Raw genomic sequence first — 18,092 nt, forward strand, 5'->3', positions numbered from 1 at the left:
GGCTCTACTTTCTAGTTCAACGTGTCCCGAAAGGAACCAATTCTAGTTCACGTTTGTCCCTTTATAAATGAACTAGTATGGTTCACGTTCAGTTCAAGTTCATCCAAATGACCCTCAGCAAAATAAATAAATAAACTGGAGGAAGGGGGGGGACACAAATGAAACAAGGGTATGAATTTGAACTGGAAATCAGAGTTTTATCCCGGAATGAACTTAGTTCACCTAGCAGTTATGGGAACTACTTTCAGGTGCAGTTCATAAAGTTTTGAACTAATTCAGTGAACATTGTTGAACAAAACAAGTTCATTCCAAGCACTGGTACATAGCACATACTAGTCGGCCAAGTCAATTCCACACCGCTGGATCTCATTTGCTTCAGAGGCAGCTGAGAGATATGAGGGGTTTTTTTTGTTTGTTTGTTTCAACCTTGCTGTTTGAGAAGCGTTTAAGGCTTAGAACTGGAAAACCATATGCACAAAAACGTCTAGAAATTTTCAAAATGCCTTTGAAGAGCACATCATGGTTTACATGTGGAAAGGTTAAGTGAGAGCCCAGAATTTTGAAGCTGTCTGTCGCACAAGCGTTAATTCACTGTGAGCCATCACAACCCCAAGGTCAATGAGCGCATTCCCACATTAACAATCATGAGAATATGCAAGGGGGGAGAGATGCATTCAAAGTAATAGATCCTGACAGCAAATGAGACGAATGAAGGACCATAACAGGCATGGCATTAAATGGAACTGCACTTAATGCGTCGTCTCCCTCCCATTAATAATAGCAGCTACAGGAGACAGGGTAAATGAGGACATGTAAACACCATCATGCGTTTTAATCTGGTTTCAGCCAGTTGTTGATTCGGATTATTATTTTTTGGAACATTTTAAATACTCGTTATTAACTCTCCCTTAAAAAAACGATGACATCTGATAACGGTTGTCATTTAATTCTTCCTGCAAATCACTTTAGGGTTTTGTTGCAATCAAATGGTATACAGTGGTACCTTGGTTGTCAAACGTAATCCATTCCGGGAGTCCGTTCGGCTCTCGAAACCATTCGAAAACCAAGGCGCGGCTTCCGATTGGCTGCAGGAGCTTCCTGCACTCAATCAGAAGCCGCATCGGACATTTGGATCCCGCCAAAAAATGTTCGCAAACCGGAAAACTCACTTCCGAGTTTGCAGCGTTCAGGAGCCGATTTGTTTGACAACTAACCATTCGAGAACCAAGGTTCCACTGTATAATAAATGCTGTGAAATATAAACAAACAGGAACAGCGCTAAAGGGGGTTGCTTCTGCACCATGGTTCCATAATCCCCACTCCAACCCCACAAATAAAGGCCGCTCTGCTGCACTGCCTTTAACCACTGGCACAGGGAGTGCACCGCCCCCGGCACCATCGCCGAGGGGGGGTGCCATCGCGGCCGCCCCCGGACACACACCACGCACCCCCACTGTGCCAGACACCATACCCTTGCGGGCAGTGCCACACGCCACACCCCCGTGGCACACGCATCACGCCCCCGGAACGCGCACCAGCCACGTCCCCGCCTGCTCTTCGCCCCCAGTACCGGAGCATGCAGCTTTGCCGCTGCCTTTAACAGAGGCTTGTTAAAGAGAAATCAGGCAACTTAAGCTTCTCCTTGCAGGTATCTAAACATCCCCAGCCACTAATTGCTGGAGATCCGAATGATGTTGAAGGGATGACTACATGGTCTGGTTCAAGAGTTGCCAACTCTTTATAATGCTGTTGCTTGAGATGGTTCCTGATACTGTACCTGAAAGCTGTCGGGTGGAGAAACAAGGACCCATCCTCTCAATTGATGGGCCGCAATTGTTGTTGTTGTTGTTGTTCAGTCGTTCAGTCGTGTCCGACTCTTCGTGACCCCATGGACCAGAGCACGCCAGGCACGCCTATCCTCACTGCCTCCCGCAGTTTGGCCAAACTCATGTTAGTAGCTTCGAGAACACTGTCCAACCATCTCATCCTCTGTCGTCCCCTTCTCCTTGTGCCCTCCATCTTTCCCAACATCAAGGTCTTTTCCAGGGAGTCTTCTCTTCTCATGAGGTGGCCAAAGTACTGGAGCCTCAACTTCAGGATCTGTCCTTCTAGTGAGCACTCAGGGCTGATTTCTTTGAGAATGGATAGGTTTGATCTTCTTGCAGTCCATGGGACTCTCAAGAGTTTCCTCCAGCACCATAATTCAAAAGCATCAATTCTTCGGCGATCAGCCTTCTTTATGGGCCGCAATAGAGGGTCTCAAAGGAAATTGCACAATATCCTCCATGAAATGTAAATGCAATAGCAGCCAGAGCTCCTGTACCTTTAATAGTTGTGCAGAGGCGTGGATTCCAGTTGCTGTTAAAGCTGCAGGAACACCTGGCCTCCTTTGCATCTGGCAACTCTATTGCTCCCCCCACTGTGACTATGCGAGAGAGAGAGAGCTGAGCTTAAACTGTGCAAGCGATTAGATGAATGGCTTTGGAAGTTTTTAAGCAATCTGTTTCTTAAGGCCGGCTACATTTCTGTGTTCATCCACACTCCCTTCCACTGACAACGGGCACACGGCCTTTGCACAACGGGTAGTTAACATAACAAATCGTCTCCCTCGACCTCTTTTGTACCTCTCTTATTTGTAATTTTTCTCTCTCTTGCAAAAGATGAAGCACAGGGTACGTTTCATGCAGGCTTGTCACTTTTGAATTTATTGCACCATTTTGCAAGGAAGTGTGTCAGCCTGGCTGTCCAGGCCAAGTTTCTGTACTGGTACATTGTGTCACCCAACAGCAGCAGCATCTCCTCCCCACCACAGCAAAAAACAAACCAAACATTTTAACACCAGCAGATAAAGCATGCAGGCTAAGACCCAGGGGGCGTCCTGTTGAAGTCTAGCTAAACCACATGTCTTACTGGATAACTTGGGTAAATCTCAAGCTCATACACTTGACAGATGGAAGTAGGGACACGATTGCATCACTGTCCTGTAGTTATCTAGCAGCAGCCATGTGATATGGCAGCAGCAGTCAAAGGCATGGGACAGCAGTTGCATGGGCAGGTTCGAAAGATGTGTGGATATCAGAATGAGGCTGCCCCAGGGTTAGTTTTTATGTACTGGGCATTTATGCAGACCCTTTTGTGTGTTCAAAGATCTTTTCGCAATCCTTACTACAGCCTTGTGAGGTAGGCAAAAAATAGTTAACTCTGTATCAGGCTGAGAGAATAGCAGCCTGCCTAGAGCAAAATGTGAACTAAGGTATTCACAACAAAATAAAATACAAAATACCTTCCAGTAGCACCTTAGAGACCAACTAAGTTTGTTCTTGGTATGAGCTTTCATGTGCATGCACACTTCTTCAGATACCGTATCTGAAGAAGTGTGCATGCATCGTATCTGAAGAAGTGTGCATGCACACGAAAGCTCATACCAAGAACAAACTTAGTTGGTCTCTAAGGTGCTGCTGGAAGGAATTTTTATTTTGTTTTGTTTTGACTATGGCAGACCAACACGGCTACCTACCTGTAACTGGAACTATGTAAGGTATTCACAGTTCGGCAGCACACATTCTTCGCCTCGATGTTGCGCCACCTTCAGCCCCCGGACCAATTAGTTCCCCTACTGCTTGATTAGACTGCAAGTCACCCCACCGCGACTTACCAAGTACAATCTCCACATTCTTAAAATAGGCTGGTTTTGTTAGTGCTGGCTGGTGCTCTTGTTTACAGATGGGATTCAGTACCAAAAAGGGCCTTCAGAAACGTTCCCAAATAAAACGAACATGAGAGACGCTGTGTGCTCTACCCAGCTTCCCACAATTATCATTTGTTACGTGCTTGGTTAAAAGGGAACCCCGATGCCTCATTATTTCTAAAGTCACAGATCATCAATCCCACCAAAATTACAGGGAAAACGATGCGGCATAAAAGCAGCAGGTTTAAAAAACCATTCCCTTTATTTCCAGTCTCCAGGGGAGAGAGCTGTCACTTTTGCAAACCCTGGTGTCCTGGACATTAGCGCCTCCCCGCTCCCCCCCCCCAACTGAAACATTTTGTCATACTTGTTCTATTCTAAATTCAGCGAGTGAACAAGAAACAACTGGCTTGCCCCACACCATGTATTATTGAAGATTGTACCATTTGCTCTAGATATGTGCAACCATGTTCAGAAGCAGAACATCCCTGAATACCAGTTGCTCTGGAGGCAAAGGTGGGGAGAGGACAAATGCCTTCATGTCCTGGTGATGGGCCTTCCCAGAGGCATCTGGTTGGGCACAATAGGAAAACATCACACTGGGTTAGATGGACCTTTGGTTGATCCAGAAGGGTTCCACTCAGGGCCGGCACGGTCCATTTAGGCGAATAGGCAATTGCCTAGGGTGCCAAAATGGAGGGGGCGCTGGCCAGGCTTGGGCGGGGTGGGGGGGGGGGCTAGCAGCAGCTTCTCGCTACAGCTGAGAAACTGCTGCTTGCCTCTCCACCACCCCCCACTCCTGCTAAAGCAGGCTTTGGCAGGGGGGGGTGGGGCACCAGAAGGTGGTTCGCCTAGGGCGCAAGAAGCCCTAGCACCAGTCCTGGTTCCACCTTTGGTTCCTACGCTCCCTCTCCCCAAATGTTAGGTAGTTATAGGAGTGGCTACTGCAACAGAGCTCTCAGTCTCACCTCTTTCTCTTTCTCTCTCACACACAAAATCTCTGACCATTAGTCATTCCTGGCATATAGAATGCGAAGCACATAGTAGATGGATTCTGTTCTCCATAGGAAACAGCCTTCAAGGTTGTTGTCATTAGCATTCATAAGAGAGGAAAGGGTAGGAAGCCAGAGGTGTGCTTTTTTATGTAAGCAAATGCTCAAATTGCAGTGAAGCTGTGGCATCACAGAAGCTAAAGATGTTGCCGTGAGTGTAACTCCGCAGTGAAGGTCCCCACTGGGGTTTTAATGAGCATGGACAATCTCTGATTTCTTTAGACAAGCTGCCTGATGAGTTACCTATTGAGACTAGAATAGAACAAGAATCCAAAAGGGGTTATGCTTTCGGAATAAAACTCTTCAACCTGAAAAGACCGGCTTTTGCAGAAACCTGGTACAAACCCACCCCACTTCAAAAATATTCTTTCATGCTCGCTTTCCCCTTGTGGTAGGAACTGAAAAATGCAACACTGGTAGGATGAAATCTCTCAATTTCAGTTTCTCACTTTCCCTAGTCTTAAGATCACTTTGTGATTAAAAAAAGAAAAACCCATACACATTTTGTCTAATAGACATATTTTGACAAGCCATTTCCCTTAATATAGTACAAAATAGTAGGTTGTGGTGGGGAAATTACCTGTAGTTGTTAAAGGCGCCGAGAGTTGTTAGGAGACCCCTATCCCCTTTACAGAACTACAGTTCCCAGAGTGGTTTAACAATCAATCCCTCTTCTTAGAGAACTCTGTGAATGTCAGCCCAAGTTCCCAGTGTTGTATTTAGGCAACACAACTGGAATGTGGTACAATACCCCATTGAATTGAATGACATTTACTCCCATGTAAATGTGCAGAGGACTGCAGCCTTATTTGAGCTTCTTGGGTCTGACTTGTAAGGAAATGAAGATAATCTTGGGCTACCACCGATACAACAATAAAAGAACAATCTTTTCGAAGGATAATACACACACCCCCAACACGATCAGATGAGAAAAGCTGGTTCTTTTGTCTATAACAGTGTTTTTCAACCTTTTTTGGGCAAAGGCCACACTTGTTTCATGAAAAAAATCACAAGGCACACCACCATTAAAAATGTTAAAAAATTTAACTCTGTACCTATATTGACTATATATAAAGTAATTCTCTTGAATTTTTCAATTTTTCCCACGGCACACCAGGCAACATCTCGCGGCACACTAGTGTGCCGCGGAACAGTTGTTGAAAAACACTGGTTCTATAAAGGGCAATGCATCTGCTCAACAATAAACAACATTATCCAGCCAAAGTTAAGCACTTTGAAGCCCCACTGATTCCTTTGTAAGAGAACTAAATTCATGCCTAACCTTTGCTTCATGAAATCCATAGGATTTGAAAACACCTCTGATGGCAGTCCCAACCCCCACTTACCTGGCTGGGAGTAAGCCCCACTGAATTCAATTGGACCCTACTTCTAAATAGATCTGGTGAGGATTGTGCTGTAACTCTGCCCTGTGTTTTATCATTTTTCTATTATGCTTTTTTTTTTTGCCAGCCACCACTGCTTTTACAGGCTATGGTCCGTCCAAAATTAAGCATGTGTTTTTAAATCACAAGGAGTTAGTCAAGGGCTTACTGCTCACTTCCTTTGAAATTCCTGGCATTTAAAAGCGCCTCACTTTAGCAGGATTGAGCCCAACATTTTCTTGAAGGGGAGGGGGGGAACTGGTAGGAGACACACATACAAACAATATAACTTGCCTATTATATTATGTGCAAACTGATGCCAGTTCGTTCCAAACAAAACCCTTAGTTGTTCTTTATGCTGCAAATGCTTAATAAAAAACAACAACCAACCCTTCTGCAGCTTTGCAGATTAAGACTGACAACAACCCCCTGAAGCACGGCATGATATCCAGCTCTTGTTCAAATTCAATGGGACATTTGCATTTACTTCCATGTGAGCCGAACTGTCACAATTCAATTTATTTTACGTGCAATATCTTGTTTTCGATTATTTGCAGAGATACTGAACAAGGTAACTGACATCCGACATATTCCAAGGAGAGCACTTTGCATTTATATAAAAGTAACTCTCTTCTTCTTCTTCTTCTTCTTCTTCTTCTTCTTCTTCTTCTTCTTCTTCTTCTTCTCCCCCCCAACTCTCTGCTGCCCGACCTCCTGTCCTAGACTATATGCAATAAGAAGAGAATCTGGAAAGTATTTGGGGATTCTCTCAATGCCAAACTTTCCCCCATCTCTGGCGAAGCTTTAATTGTGAGACTTGGCAGGACAATTCTCCCCTTGAAGCCTGTGTGTGTGGCATGTACCCAATTCTCCCCTCCCCCTGTCATGCATGTTCCCTTTCTCATATTGATTTGATGATCAAAGGCTTCCTTTTAAAGCAGCCTGCACTGAACATTTTGATCTATTAGGCAGCGGTTGAGAATCGGCCTTTGGGACAGGCTTTAACGTTCCAGTTACATAGCCTGCCCCACCATGCACCAGAAGGATTGCATGTTTGCAGGTAACGATCCACAGACCAGGTACAGAAGTTTCAAACACAGTAGGTTGAGAATCGCCTGTAATGTAATAATGCAGCTCATTGAAAGGTGTGTTTATGTGTGTGTGTGTGTGTAACAGCAGCAATAATTCATATTTGTTATTTGACTCAAGCGCATTTCCCAACAAGCTTTGACAGCTGATAAGAAACCCTCAACCCTTTCATTATTCTGAAAATACAGCTTTGCTTGAGCAGGATTCATATCCTCCTGATACCTTCCCACGCAGCGGATTGATTGTGGTTTCGTTTCACCGCTGGCCTGTTAAATTCAACAAGAAGGCTAGTCAAACTTGCTTCCACTTAAAAATCTCGGAGGGAGAGCTGGCAACGTGGGAGGTAATATTGATCAAGCAAACTGCCATCGATCTCTTGCCCGCTATTATTCTGGAATGGGGAAACAAGCTTTGAAATATGATGCATGGGGCATTCTTTTGAGTTTTAATTTCAAGTAAGTCCTGCAGGCCTGGAGGCTGCTATAATCCCACGGCACTCAGTAGCATTCAGAAAGCCCGTCAGTGTGCAGAACGGAAACCCTGACTGGTTTCAACCCCCATACATTCGGTGATAAGGAAATTTTAGACTCTGGACCTAATGATGTCACAGCTTCGGGGGGAGTACTCTGGAGGGTAACGTGTGTTACTTTATTTATTTTTTAAAAGTGGTAAGCTAGGCCTGCTGAGCTTCGGGGAGGGGCACCCTGCTCATTCTGTTGAGTGGGGCTCTGGATTTCACCCCCAAAGTCCTGCCCTGACGGAACTGCTGCCTGCAGTTCCTCGAAAATGCCTGTGCCTGCAATTTTATTCTCTTCAGCCAGAGCCCTGTAACCAATCACAAAGTTCCCTCTGAAAATCCTGTGGCCCATTGGACTATAGCTAAGGACCAATGAGTTCAAACGGAATACTCACTAAAGGACCTATCGCAGCTTTAGGATTACACCAATGCTTATAAAAGCCATGTTCCGCTGTCAACTGCCATAACGGAAAACCTAACAGCGCATGGTTTAACAACGGCATCGGCCTAGCTGCTTGTTTGCAAACTGCCCACTCAAAAACCCTCATACATTGTGCCTTCCTGGATCAGTTCGGGCCCCGCTGCTTTCCACTGGGAAAACCTGCATTTAAGCACTGAATCACAACAACTAGCAAGCGTGTTTTCTGCAGATTGCAATTTTTTTTTTTCAATTCAGCAGTAAATTGTGTGTTTTCCAGGAGAAAGCTGCCAGTCCAAACACAGAACTGCTCGGAACAATGCCTAGACAAGGGGGAAACTACTCAAGACCCATGCTTTCTAGGAAGTGTGGACAATCCCTATGTCTTTTTCTCCCTTATTATAATTATTTACACACCAAACAGTTTAGGCAACAGAACAGTGGTTTTTACATCTAAATCTTCCCTCATATTTTCCTCACAAGAACATGTGTCCACCCCACTCCTAGAATTTATACCAGGCTTGGCCAGTTTAAGGGTTTCATATTGTCTGCTAGGGTTGCTGGAGGAGAGGGCTATCGATGGCCACTAGCCATGAGGGCTGTGCTCTGCTTCCACAATTCCAGCCATCAGAACTTCTGAATCCCGGTTGCTAGAAACCACAGGCAGGGAGAGTGCTGTTGTGCTCAAGTTCTGCTTGTGGGCTTCCCACAGGCATCTGTTTGGCCACCGTGAGAACAGGATGCTGGACTAAAGGGGCCACTTGGCCTGATCCAGCAGGTTCTTATTGTGCTCTTAAGAATATGCCACCTTCCTTTGCAACGAATGAGGAAATCTTGCTCATACAGGGGGGTTCTGTGCACACAACATCCTGTTGTAAGAATGGTAGCCAGCATAGTGCTGCACTTAAAAGCATCACACTAGTGCTGAAGAAATCCAGGATCAGATTCCCACACAGCCATGCCCCTCACTTGGTGACCTTGGAACATTTTTGCTGCCTGACCCAGCTCATGGGGTTTTTGTGAGGATAAAGGGGGCAGGTTCACGCATTCTGTCTTGAGCCCCTTAGAGAAAAAGTGGGATATAAACGTAATAAATTCTGAATCTGGCTTATGAGTCTTGAACTGCAAAGGACAAAGCCTGTAGCAGTGTTTCTTTGCCATGGCAAACAAGCAGCACAGCTACACAGGGCCTAAGAAGGGAGGTGTAGGTGTAGGTGTGTGTGTGTGTGTGTGTGTGTGTGTGTGTTTTCAATGATTGCACTGTTTGGCAGGATTTTGTGACAACAGGCATACATATGGTAACAGTTTGCGGTTCTCCTAGAGTGCAGACACTTTGTGAGCAAACCGTCTGATATTAACAGTTTGTTATTTCAGAAAGGTGCCAGCTAGAAATTTTTGGCAGCCTGGGATACCAGGCTTATACGCCGTATAATATAGTAAGATATTCAGCTTGGCTGGCTTCCCCTCCCCTTCCTTCTCTGAAAAACAAATTAAAAAAATGAATAAAAAAACAAGTTTTGCAAACCAACACATGAAAAATACAGATGATTTTTTTCACAGATCAACAAGGAATGCAGAGAATTTTTCCTCCTTAACCTCCCCCCCCCCCAAAAAAAAAGAGGAAAGGGAAGAAAACAGTCACCAAATAGTCACAAAACAATTATTGGAATTGGCAGCTTGACCATAACGATATGTTGTTCATCAAATCATAGTGACAACTTAAAGTATTTTTGCTACAGACAGACACTAGCAGAAAGGTGCAGTAGAAGATCCAGAGAATCATAGAATCAGAGTTGGAAGAGACCACAAGGGCCATCTAGTAGTCCAACCCCTGCCAAGCAGGAAACACCATCAAAGCATTCTGACAGATGGCTGTCAAGCCTCTGCTTAAAGACCTCAAAGAAGGAGACTCCACCACACTCCTTGGCAGCAAATTCCACTGTCCAACAGCTCTTACTGTCAGGAAGTTCTTCCTAATGTGGTGGAATCTTCTTCCTTGTAGTTGAGTCCATTGCCCCGTGTCCGCTACTCTGGAGCAGCAGAAAACAACCTTTCTCCCTCCTCCATATGACATTCTTTTATATATTTGAACATGTCTATCATATCACCCCTTAACCTTCTCTTCTCCAGGCTAAACATACCCAGCTCCCTAAGCCGTTCCTCATAAGGCATCGTTTTCCAGGCCTTTGACCATTTTGGTTGCCCTCTTCTTGGACACGGTTCCAGCTTATCAGTATCCTTCTTGAACTGTGGTGCCCAGAACTGGACACAGTATTCCGGGTGAGGTCTGACCAGAAGCAGAATATAGTGGTACTATTACTTCCCTTGATCTAGATGCTATACTCCTATTGATGCAGCCCAGAATTGCAATTGGCTTTTTTAGCTGCTGCATCACACTGTTGACTCATGTCAAGTTTGTGGTCTACCAAGACTCCTAGATCCTTTTCACATGTACTGCTCTCAAGACAGGTGTCACCCATCCTGTATTTGTGCCTTTCATTTTTTTTTGCCCAAGTGTAGTACTTTACATTTCGCCTTGTTAAAATTCATCTTGTTTGCTTTCGCCCAGTTGTCTAATCTGTTAAGGTCATTTTGAAGTGTGATCCGTCCTATGGGGTATTAGCCACCCCTCCCAATTTGGTCCACAAGAGAGATCCACAATATCCAATATATTGTGCTCAGTCATTGGAATTGTTTCTATTTTGTTTTTGAAATGGCAGGCTCTGTCTCACATTTTTACTTCTTCCAGTTCTGGTGTTGTCAGAATTCATTTCAGAAATATTCAGAACACCAGGGAGCCGGTGGAAAGAGACATCTCCCCTGACATATACCAATTTCCATTCCCTAATGTTTCTCAACCCTCATCCCCAGCTGACACCAAAGCAGCAGCATTTGCTAATACCTACCCCCTTATTTCTCTTGCCTTCCTTCTCCCGATCAAATTTGGACTGTAAGCGCCTCAGGGCAAAGACCCTAATCCTTTGCTTATGTTATCCTGTACGACTCTATACAGCATCATCCACACTGGTGGGGTTGATGGAAGCTGGAGTCTAATGTCATGTGGTGGGCCACAAATTCCCCATCCCTGCAATATACACTGAAGTGCTAAATGAAAATAAGAACGTTGTTTCTCCATCACCATCACTCCTTGTGCAACACAGTTACTGATTTATTACATTTATGGGCAGAGAAACAGAACAGAGCTATCCATCACCACACAGAGCAGCAGCGAGTAGGTGCTCTCAGCTCACAGGAACGTTTAATGATTTCTTATGGTCTACTAATAGCTGGGCTGCAGCCTACTGTTGTGAACTGGCACACAGTTTGGCAAATTGCTGACATAAGCACATTGGGAGAGACATTTCTGTCACATTGCCTCCCCGGAGCAGCTCTTCTTGCCAAGAAAGTGCCGTTTCCAATATCAAGATGTAGATGTATTTTGAAAGGCATTTCATTTAGTATTGGATAAGCAGCAGCAACCCACAGCTGGCTGGGTTACATTTCCTCAAATCTGTTTAGCTTTCGTGCGGTTGGGGAACCGTTCTTCTAAAAGCAAGTTCAGAACATCCAGAACTGCATCTTGAGGAAATAAACAAGATTTCCGTGAACTTCAGGGAGACTCTTTGGGGAAGACTGTAGATAGATTTGTCACCTGTCAAAGACCCCCCCCCCCCGTGACTTTCGAGACAAAAGAGGCAAAGCTAACTTTCCTTGTGGAGGCAGTTTCATGACACGCACCTATTGAATTTCTGCCTGCATCGCCTAGCTTGAAAAGCACAAAAACAGGGACAGTGTGGGCAGCTACCAAGGCCTCATCCTGATAGTTGGACTACCAAACCATGACCAGTTGCCATGGAAGGGTACTGCCTCCAGTACAGGCAGGGGAGACCTGAGCCATCTCAGGTGTGGGGGTTCCACTCCTTTGCCCCACAGCAGCCCCTCTTCTTCATCTCTCTCCACTGGCCCCAAATCCTGGTGCAAAGTGAGCAAGTGAAAGGCTGCTGCAAGGAGAGCTGACCCTACCATTAGTATTAGTGAGACAGTCACCTCAGGCAGAACATGTAGCCTCTACAGTTGCTCTCCCTCAGCCCCAACAGACAAGCTTCCCTCTGTTGGTTAACAGAATTATGTGTGCCTGGGGATGAGTAAATCTGTCAGTTTGGGTGTCTCATGGAAAACAACTACCAGACTTTTAGAAGACATCTGAAAGCAACCCTGTTTAGGGAAGCTTTTAATGTTTAATAGATTATTGTATTTTAACATTCTGTTGGAAGCCACCCAGAGTGGCTGGGGAAACCCGGCCAGATGGGCAGGGTATAAATTATTATTATTATTCCATTCTTAAGTTCTGTTCTCCACCGTTCCACATGTTTTTAATGCCAAGCTAAGTCCTTGGGGGAAATCGTCAGCACTTCAATGCCAGTTTCTCCTAATACATACATTTGTGTAATGAAGAGGTTCCCAAGATCAAGGAAGAGGTTTTCCTCTAGGTTTGGCCCCAAGTGGACACTGTTTTGAATCAAGATGGCGGACCACCTTTCAAAACTGATGTTTTTGTTTCTTAGAATTCCAAGCAACGCCAGGTATCAGGCTACCAGTCCTATATAAGCCAGGCCATTGGACTCACCTAGTATCAGGCAGGCACTCTTTCAAGAAAGCTTAGTTACCATTTTAGTGATATTGGCAGCCATTGTCATTTGACTATCAGACTACAACTAAGGCAACCCAGGCATTAAGCTCACTGGGTGGCCTTGGGCCAGCCACTCTCTCAGTCTGCAGAACCAAGGAACTCCTTGTAAGAAAGGTAGGATATCAGTATAAGTGAAATAAATAAAACTTCTGTTAGAAACACTGACCACCTTCTAAGAACCTGAAGCTTCTCCAAAACAGCCTGGGAACTTACTACAGAAATTGTTGTGACCAGCTACTGTATAGTATTATGTGAGAACAGTTTTCTCAGCTCATTATAATTTGTCTGACAGTGTGACTCACATTTCCCTCATATTCTCTATCTATGCCTTTTGTCTGTCACAACCATCCTGGGGGCGGATGCGTCTGAGGCCAGATGTCTTTTTAGCATGCTGTTTCTAATTGTGAATAATTTTCTTGCATGAGATGCATGCTACTCTCAAGAGATGGCTCTGTGGATAAGGTGGGGAGTGTACAGGAAAAGTAAGCACTGAGCTAGGTCTGGGGGACATAGACCTGTCATTGAACTTCACGTCCCGATAGATCATTATACTGGATCCGCAGGCAGCACAAGCCTTTAAACAAATGGCACACTCATATCCTGTATCTCCAGCCTTCAGAAATTTTGCAGGTTACCTTGCTAGGGGCACCTCTATGATATATGGCTGTATGCCATTTGTATAGTCACCCACAAAAACCACCGTGAAGGAAGCAAATCCCATTTTCATCCTCTCCCCCAAAAAGGTCAATTTAAAAGTCACCTAGCACAAAGGCCCCAAGGCATATTTGCTGCAATTTGACAGGTTTCTTACCCAGGGCTTCCCTTCTCTTGTACATGCAATATTCATTCACATTGCATATAAAACAGATTAAGTGAATCCTTTTCAACACACACACACAAAATTTGTAAAGGATTTCCTTGCAGAAAAAAGCTCTGCAGCTTACGTCCAGAAATTCTCATTTCTCACTTTCAGAAGGGGCTATACCTTGCCTGAAAATTTCATCCTTTGAGGGAAATTGGGGGACAACATCAAATTTGAATAGTGCCCAGCGTGCACACACAAATGGGCATATTTAATGTCACTAACATCTGGAGAAATAATATCCTGCAAACATGAATCTAATTAGTGCATGAAGCGGTTACACCAGAGAGTAAGCTGTCCTGCCAGGCTTAGTCTGGGTCATCACTTCCCACCTTGACAGGAAATGGGTCACCCAAAGCCTTTGTTATCTCTCTTCCAAGATTCCAGACATGAGGGACATGAAGCTTCAAAACAGGATTCGGAATTGGAATCTGAAGCATTTCATATGCTCTCCAATTCAGTTCAGAATGGATCTCAGTCTTCTTCATAGGGAGGGTCCAAATGAAATCTTGTCATTGATGCACACCTCAGTTTGAAAAGGCCTCACCAACTTGAAGGTCTTGCCTCATAAGCAGGCCAGGTAAAGACTACCGAGGCCAAGATGCAGCAACTAGAGCTTCTTCTGTTACCCAAACTCTCAGTACATCTATCATGACTGGCCTTCACTCAAGTTCCTTCTGCAATTCTCACCCTGTTTCTTTATGCTTAAGAACCTTGCACAGCTATAGGGGTGACAGTTTTGGGTTGGGTTTTTAAATTTGCCCTCCAACTTTATAATCAGGTAATTAGTTGTTTTAAGAAGGCTCACCCCCATGGTGAAGTTAGTGTGCTTTGTTTTGCAGCAGTCATTCTGTTCCATGAGACCAAAGGTTGGTCTCCAGCATTTTGTCCTCAGCAGTCAGCTGCCTCTAGAAAGCCCACAAGCAAGATGGAGCACAATAGCACCCCAACAGCTGGTATTCAGAAAGACTGCTTCTGATGCTGAAGTGATCAAAACCCTGCTGGGTCAGTCCAAAGGCCAATCTTCTGGCAGGAACATTACCAAAGCCAAAGATTGAACCTAGGACCTTGCCAGGGAAAACATGGAACCTTTTGCATGCCGCGTTTGAGTTCCACACTACAGCCTTTTCCCCTCATCGCTTCATGCTGCAACTCTGCTTCCCAGCATGGTGAACCCATCATCTAGGCAACCTTTTAACAACAACATAAATTATGCTAGTTTGTTCTGGGAAAAGCTTTTCCCTAGTATCATGGAGTGCTTCCACCATCAGCTGAAACATACTTAGGCCAAGTTACTGCTTAAGACTTTACACAGACAAGTAACCGAGTGCAACAATTTATTCCAATCATATTTCAAAGCCAGTTTGCAGATTGAGCTTGCAGATACTATCAGCTGCATACATTCATTCATTCACAGCAAATGACTAAATACAAGTCAGATTTTTTTGTTTTTGTTGTACTTGTAGAGTCTGAAGCTCCTAGGGGCTAGCAACTGATTTTTCCAATAATGGTCAAGTCTCCCATCCTACCATAAGTTCCAGGGGCATAGTCCTGTCATGTTAGCTTAGTCACATTCATTTCAGCTCTCCCAACAAATTCAAAAGCAGGCTCAAGTGCTCTTTCAAGCTCCATCAGTGCCCGGAGACACAGAATCCCAGCCTCTAGAATGAGCTACAGGTCACAAACTCTCTTTTGGCACTGCTGCTTTCATGTCCTCCTTGTTTGGATCGTCAGGCTTTGTGGGCTTCACATCATCGGGTTTCTGAGGTGAAGGGGAGAATGGGCCCACCAGCCAAGACATTGGAGCATTGTGTAAGACGTAGTCCAAGATGTCGTCCACATACTCCTGGGCTTTGAGGGCCTTCTCTTGGCTTTGGCTTAGAATGCTGTTGGGGAGGTCTTTGAAAGAGTGAGCACTGGTGAAGTAGGTATGAAGCTCTTCTATGTTGTGATAGGCCAGCTGGATGTTCTGCTGGAAGTTAGCTGGCAGGCCTTGGATGCTGGCAATCAGGTTCTTGTAGGCTGCTTGCAACTGCTGGGTGATGTGGTAGGACATGGCCAAGGTCTGAGATTCTATCTGCAATTAGAAGGAAGAAGTCAACAGATCCCTCAACCAGGGATCTACATGCATGGGTCAAGCCATGTCAAGCACCAACAGTTAGCTCCATTGGTTAGAGCATGGTGCTAATAGTGCCAAGGTTATGGGTTTGCATGGGTGCATATTCCTGCACTGCAGGGGGTTAGACTAGATCAGGGGTCAACAACCTTTTAAAGCCGTGGGCCGGTCCACCGTCCCTCAGATCTTGTGGGGGGCCGGACTATTTTTTTGGGGGGGAATAAACAATTTCCTATGTCCCACAAATAATCCAGAGATGCATTCTAAATAAAAGCACATATTATACTTATGTAAAAGCACGCCGATTCCTGTCCGCGGGCCAGATTGAGAAGGCGATTTGGCCACATTTGGCCCCTGGGCCTTAGGTTGCCTACCCCTGGACTAGATCCATGGGGTCCTTCCCAACTCTGATTCTACCACCATTAAATCAGTAGTATAACCATACCTGATGAAGCCTCTCCTGGCTTTCCTGGAGTTTCTGCTGAACACCTTCCTTTGTTTCCTCTATCTAGAGAGGAAACAAACAAAAGTCAACAGAGCAGCTTGGAATAAATTAAAGCCAAGACAAACCTTGTAATTGCTACACATTTTGTTATCATACCTGTCAGATAAGTATTGACCCCTTTGAGGCCCCAGTGCATTGAGAGAGATGGGCAAGATCTCTCTCAATTAGATACTGTACAAGTTTTCATAAGCAAGCACATGCATGTTGAGCTTCTTGTACAAATAAGATTTCCTTCTCTCATAGCTTGCCATGTTGGTATCAACATTGTTCATCCTCAAACACTGATACCTGATTTTACACCACCATACAATTACCCTCCTAGCTTTCCACTGGTGCTCATAAGCAACCATCAATATTTAACTAGTGCCAGCAATTTGCTTTGACTGTCTAAATGTGACACTTTTACACACATCTTATGAATCATCTCGCTCTTAAAGCCAGGTATTTGCTATTCTGCAGTTTCGCATCTTGCTGCTGTGTGGGGCTTCCTTGTGGTCCAGAGATCAAAACACAGCATCCTGTGACCAATTGCCTACCAGCCATTGCTATATCCTCAACAGTTCAACATCTTTAAATTATGCAAATCATGCTCCATCTCCGGGTTTTCCAGTTTTCCCAATGAGCAGAGACTACTATATTTGTCTGCCCAGAAAACCCTGAAATTTCCCAAAGATTCTGGGGCACATTTTGTGTATAGTGTTGGGGCAGGAGCCTTTTCAGTTACAGTATTGACTGCCTGGGGTGTTGGGGGCAAGGGGACGGGGACAGGCCCATGGCACCAATCTCCATTTGCAAATTTGTGTCATGGTCCTAAGCCCCCTGCCCCACTCCATGCCTCCCTCCTAGAAGCAGCCTATGGAGACCAAATGCTTAGATTCCCATGCAATCAAGTCTTTCAGTTGCCAGTCATAACTGGTTAACAAGGAACACAGATATTTACAAAAGCTTACCGGTAAATAGGAAGCAGGCATCTTTTTTCCTGTGGTTAATAAAGAGTACGCACTGGAGAAGTGAAGTGCCTACCTGCCCAATGGCTTGACGGAGCTGAATGAAAGTCTCTCTGATGTCTTCTCTGGCAGCTTTCAATCTTGGCTACAGCATACTGATAAGCACGATGCTGGAGCTTGGTTGACAGAGAACCAAGACGCACAAAGTTACCCCTGAGTCTCGAGGGGCGCACCCACTCCTTCTGGTGTAGCTTCTGCAACTTTGGCTAAAGAGCGCATTTAAATATTGTTGTTACTTTCAAAGTTTCTACCCTAGCTGACTTAAAACACAACACACACATGCACACACACACCAGGAAAGATCACAGCATACCACCTTTCAAAACCCCATAATCAGAAGGAAGATTCATGAAGTATGAGGTAGTTTTCACTCAAAGCAAGGCCTTTGAAAGATGTTGCACCCACCTAGGAAGAACGTGACAAAAATCAGGCACCTCTCTCAGGGCAGCCTCTCATGTCTGGTTGCTACCTGCTTAAATTTCAGAAGGTGCTCACATCTGGAGTAGAGTCCTGGAGACTATCCAAATAAACATGGTTGTCCCACAGTTCAAACAAGGTAGTTTGTTTCCCAGTAGGCCTCCTGATCTTAAGGATAATGTAGACACCAAAGAGGACTGGAGGCTGCGAGCATAGCATGGATCACAATAGATCAGGCTGCTATTCTTTGCTTACCCAGTTCTTCATCAGTCATTGGAAGGTAGTGGTCCAGCAGCTCCTCATATTTCTCCAGCACTGCCTCTGCTCCACTGAGGGCCATCTTGCCCAT

The 18,092-nt window shown here is 44.9% G+C and overlaps 1 protein-coding gene across 1 annotated transcript; it reads right to left on the reverse strand.

Annotated features, from left to right (window-relative positions):
* Positions 1-15,108: 15,108 nt before the first annotated feature.
* On the reverse strand, positions 15,109-18,083 carry LOC117054100 (perilipin-3-like). The gene is made up of 4 exons (XM_033162561.1): positions 17,999-18,083; positions 17,270-17,298; positions 16,260-16,322; positions 15,109-15,775 (listed from the first exon to the last, which is right to left on the reverse strand). Exons 1-4 carry the CDS (start codon positions 18,081-18,083, stop codon positions 15,377-15,379), a joined length of 576 nt encoding a protein of 191 aa, XP_033018452.1. The 3' UTR covers positions 15,109-15,376.
* Between the last annotated feature and the right edge of the window lie 9 nt (positions 18,084-18,092).

This window comes from Lacerta agilis, chromosome 10 (assembly GCF_009819535.1).
Source record: "Lacerta agilis isolate rLacAgi1 chromosome 10, rLacAgi1.pri, whole genome shotgun sequence".
Classification (NCBI taxonomy): domain Eukaryota; kingdom Metazoa; phylum Chordata; class Lepidosauria; order Squamata; family Lacertidae; genus Lacerta; species Lacerta agilis.

What these genes read in the sequence shown, in the direction of transcription:
- LOC117054100 (XM_033162561.1), bottom strand. Translation starts at nt 18,083, where the DNA reads ATGGCCCTCAGTGGAGCAGAGGCAGTGCTGGAGAAATATGAGGAGCTG. An exon ending in TGCCTGCTTCCTATTTACCG is followed by an intron (nt 16,323 to 17,269) that starts GTAAGCTTTTGT and finishes TTTCCTCTCTAG; the next exon opens with ATAGAGGAAACAAAGGAAGG. An exon ending in GCCAGGAGAGGCTTCATCAG is followed by an intron (nt 15,776 to 16,259) that starts GTATGGTTATAC and finishes TTCTAATTGCAG; the next exon opens with ATAGAATCTCAGACCTTGGC.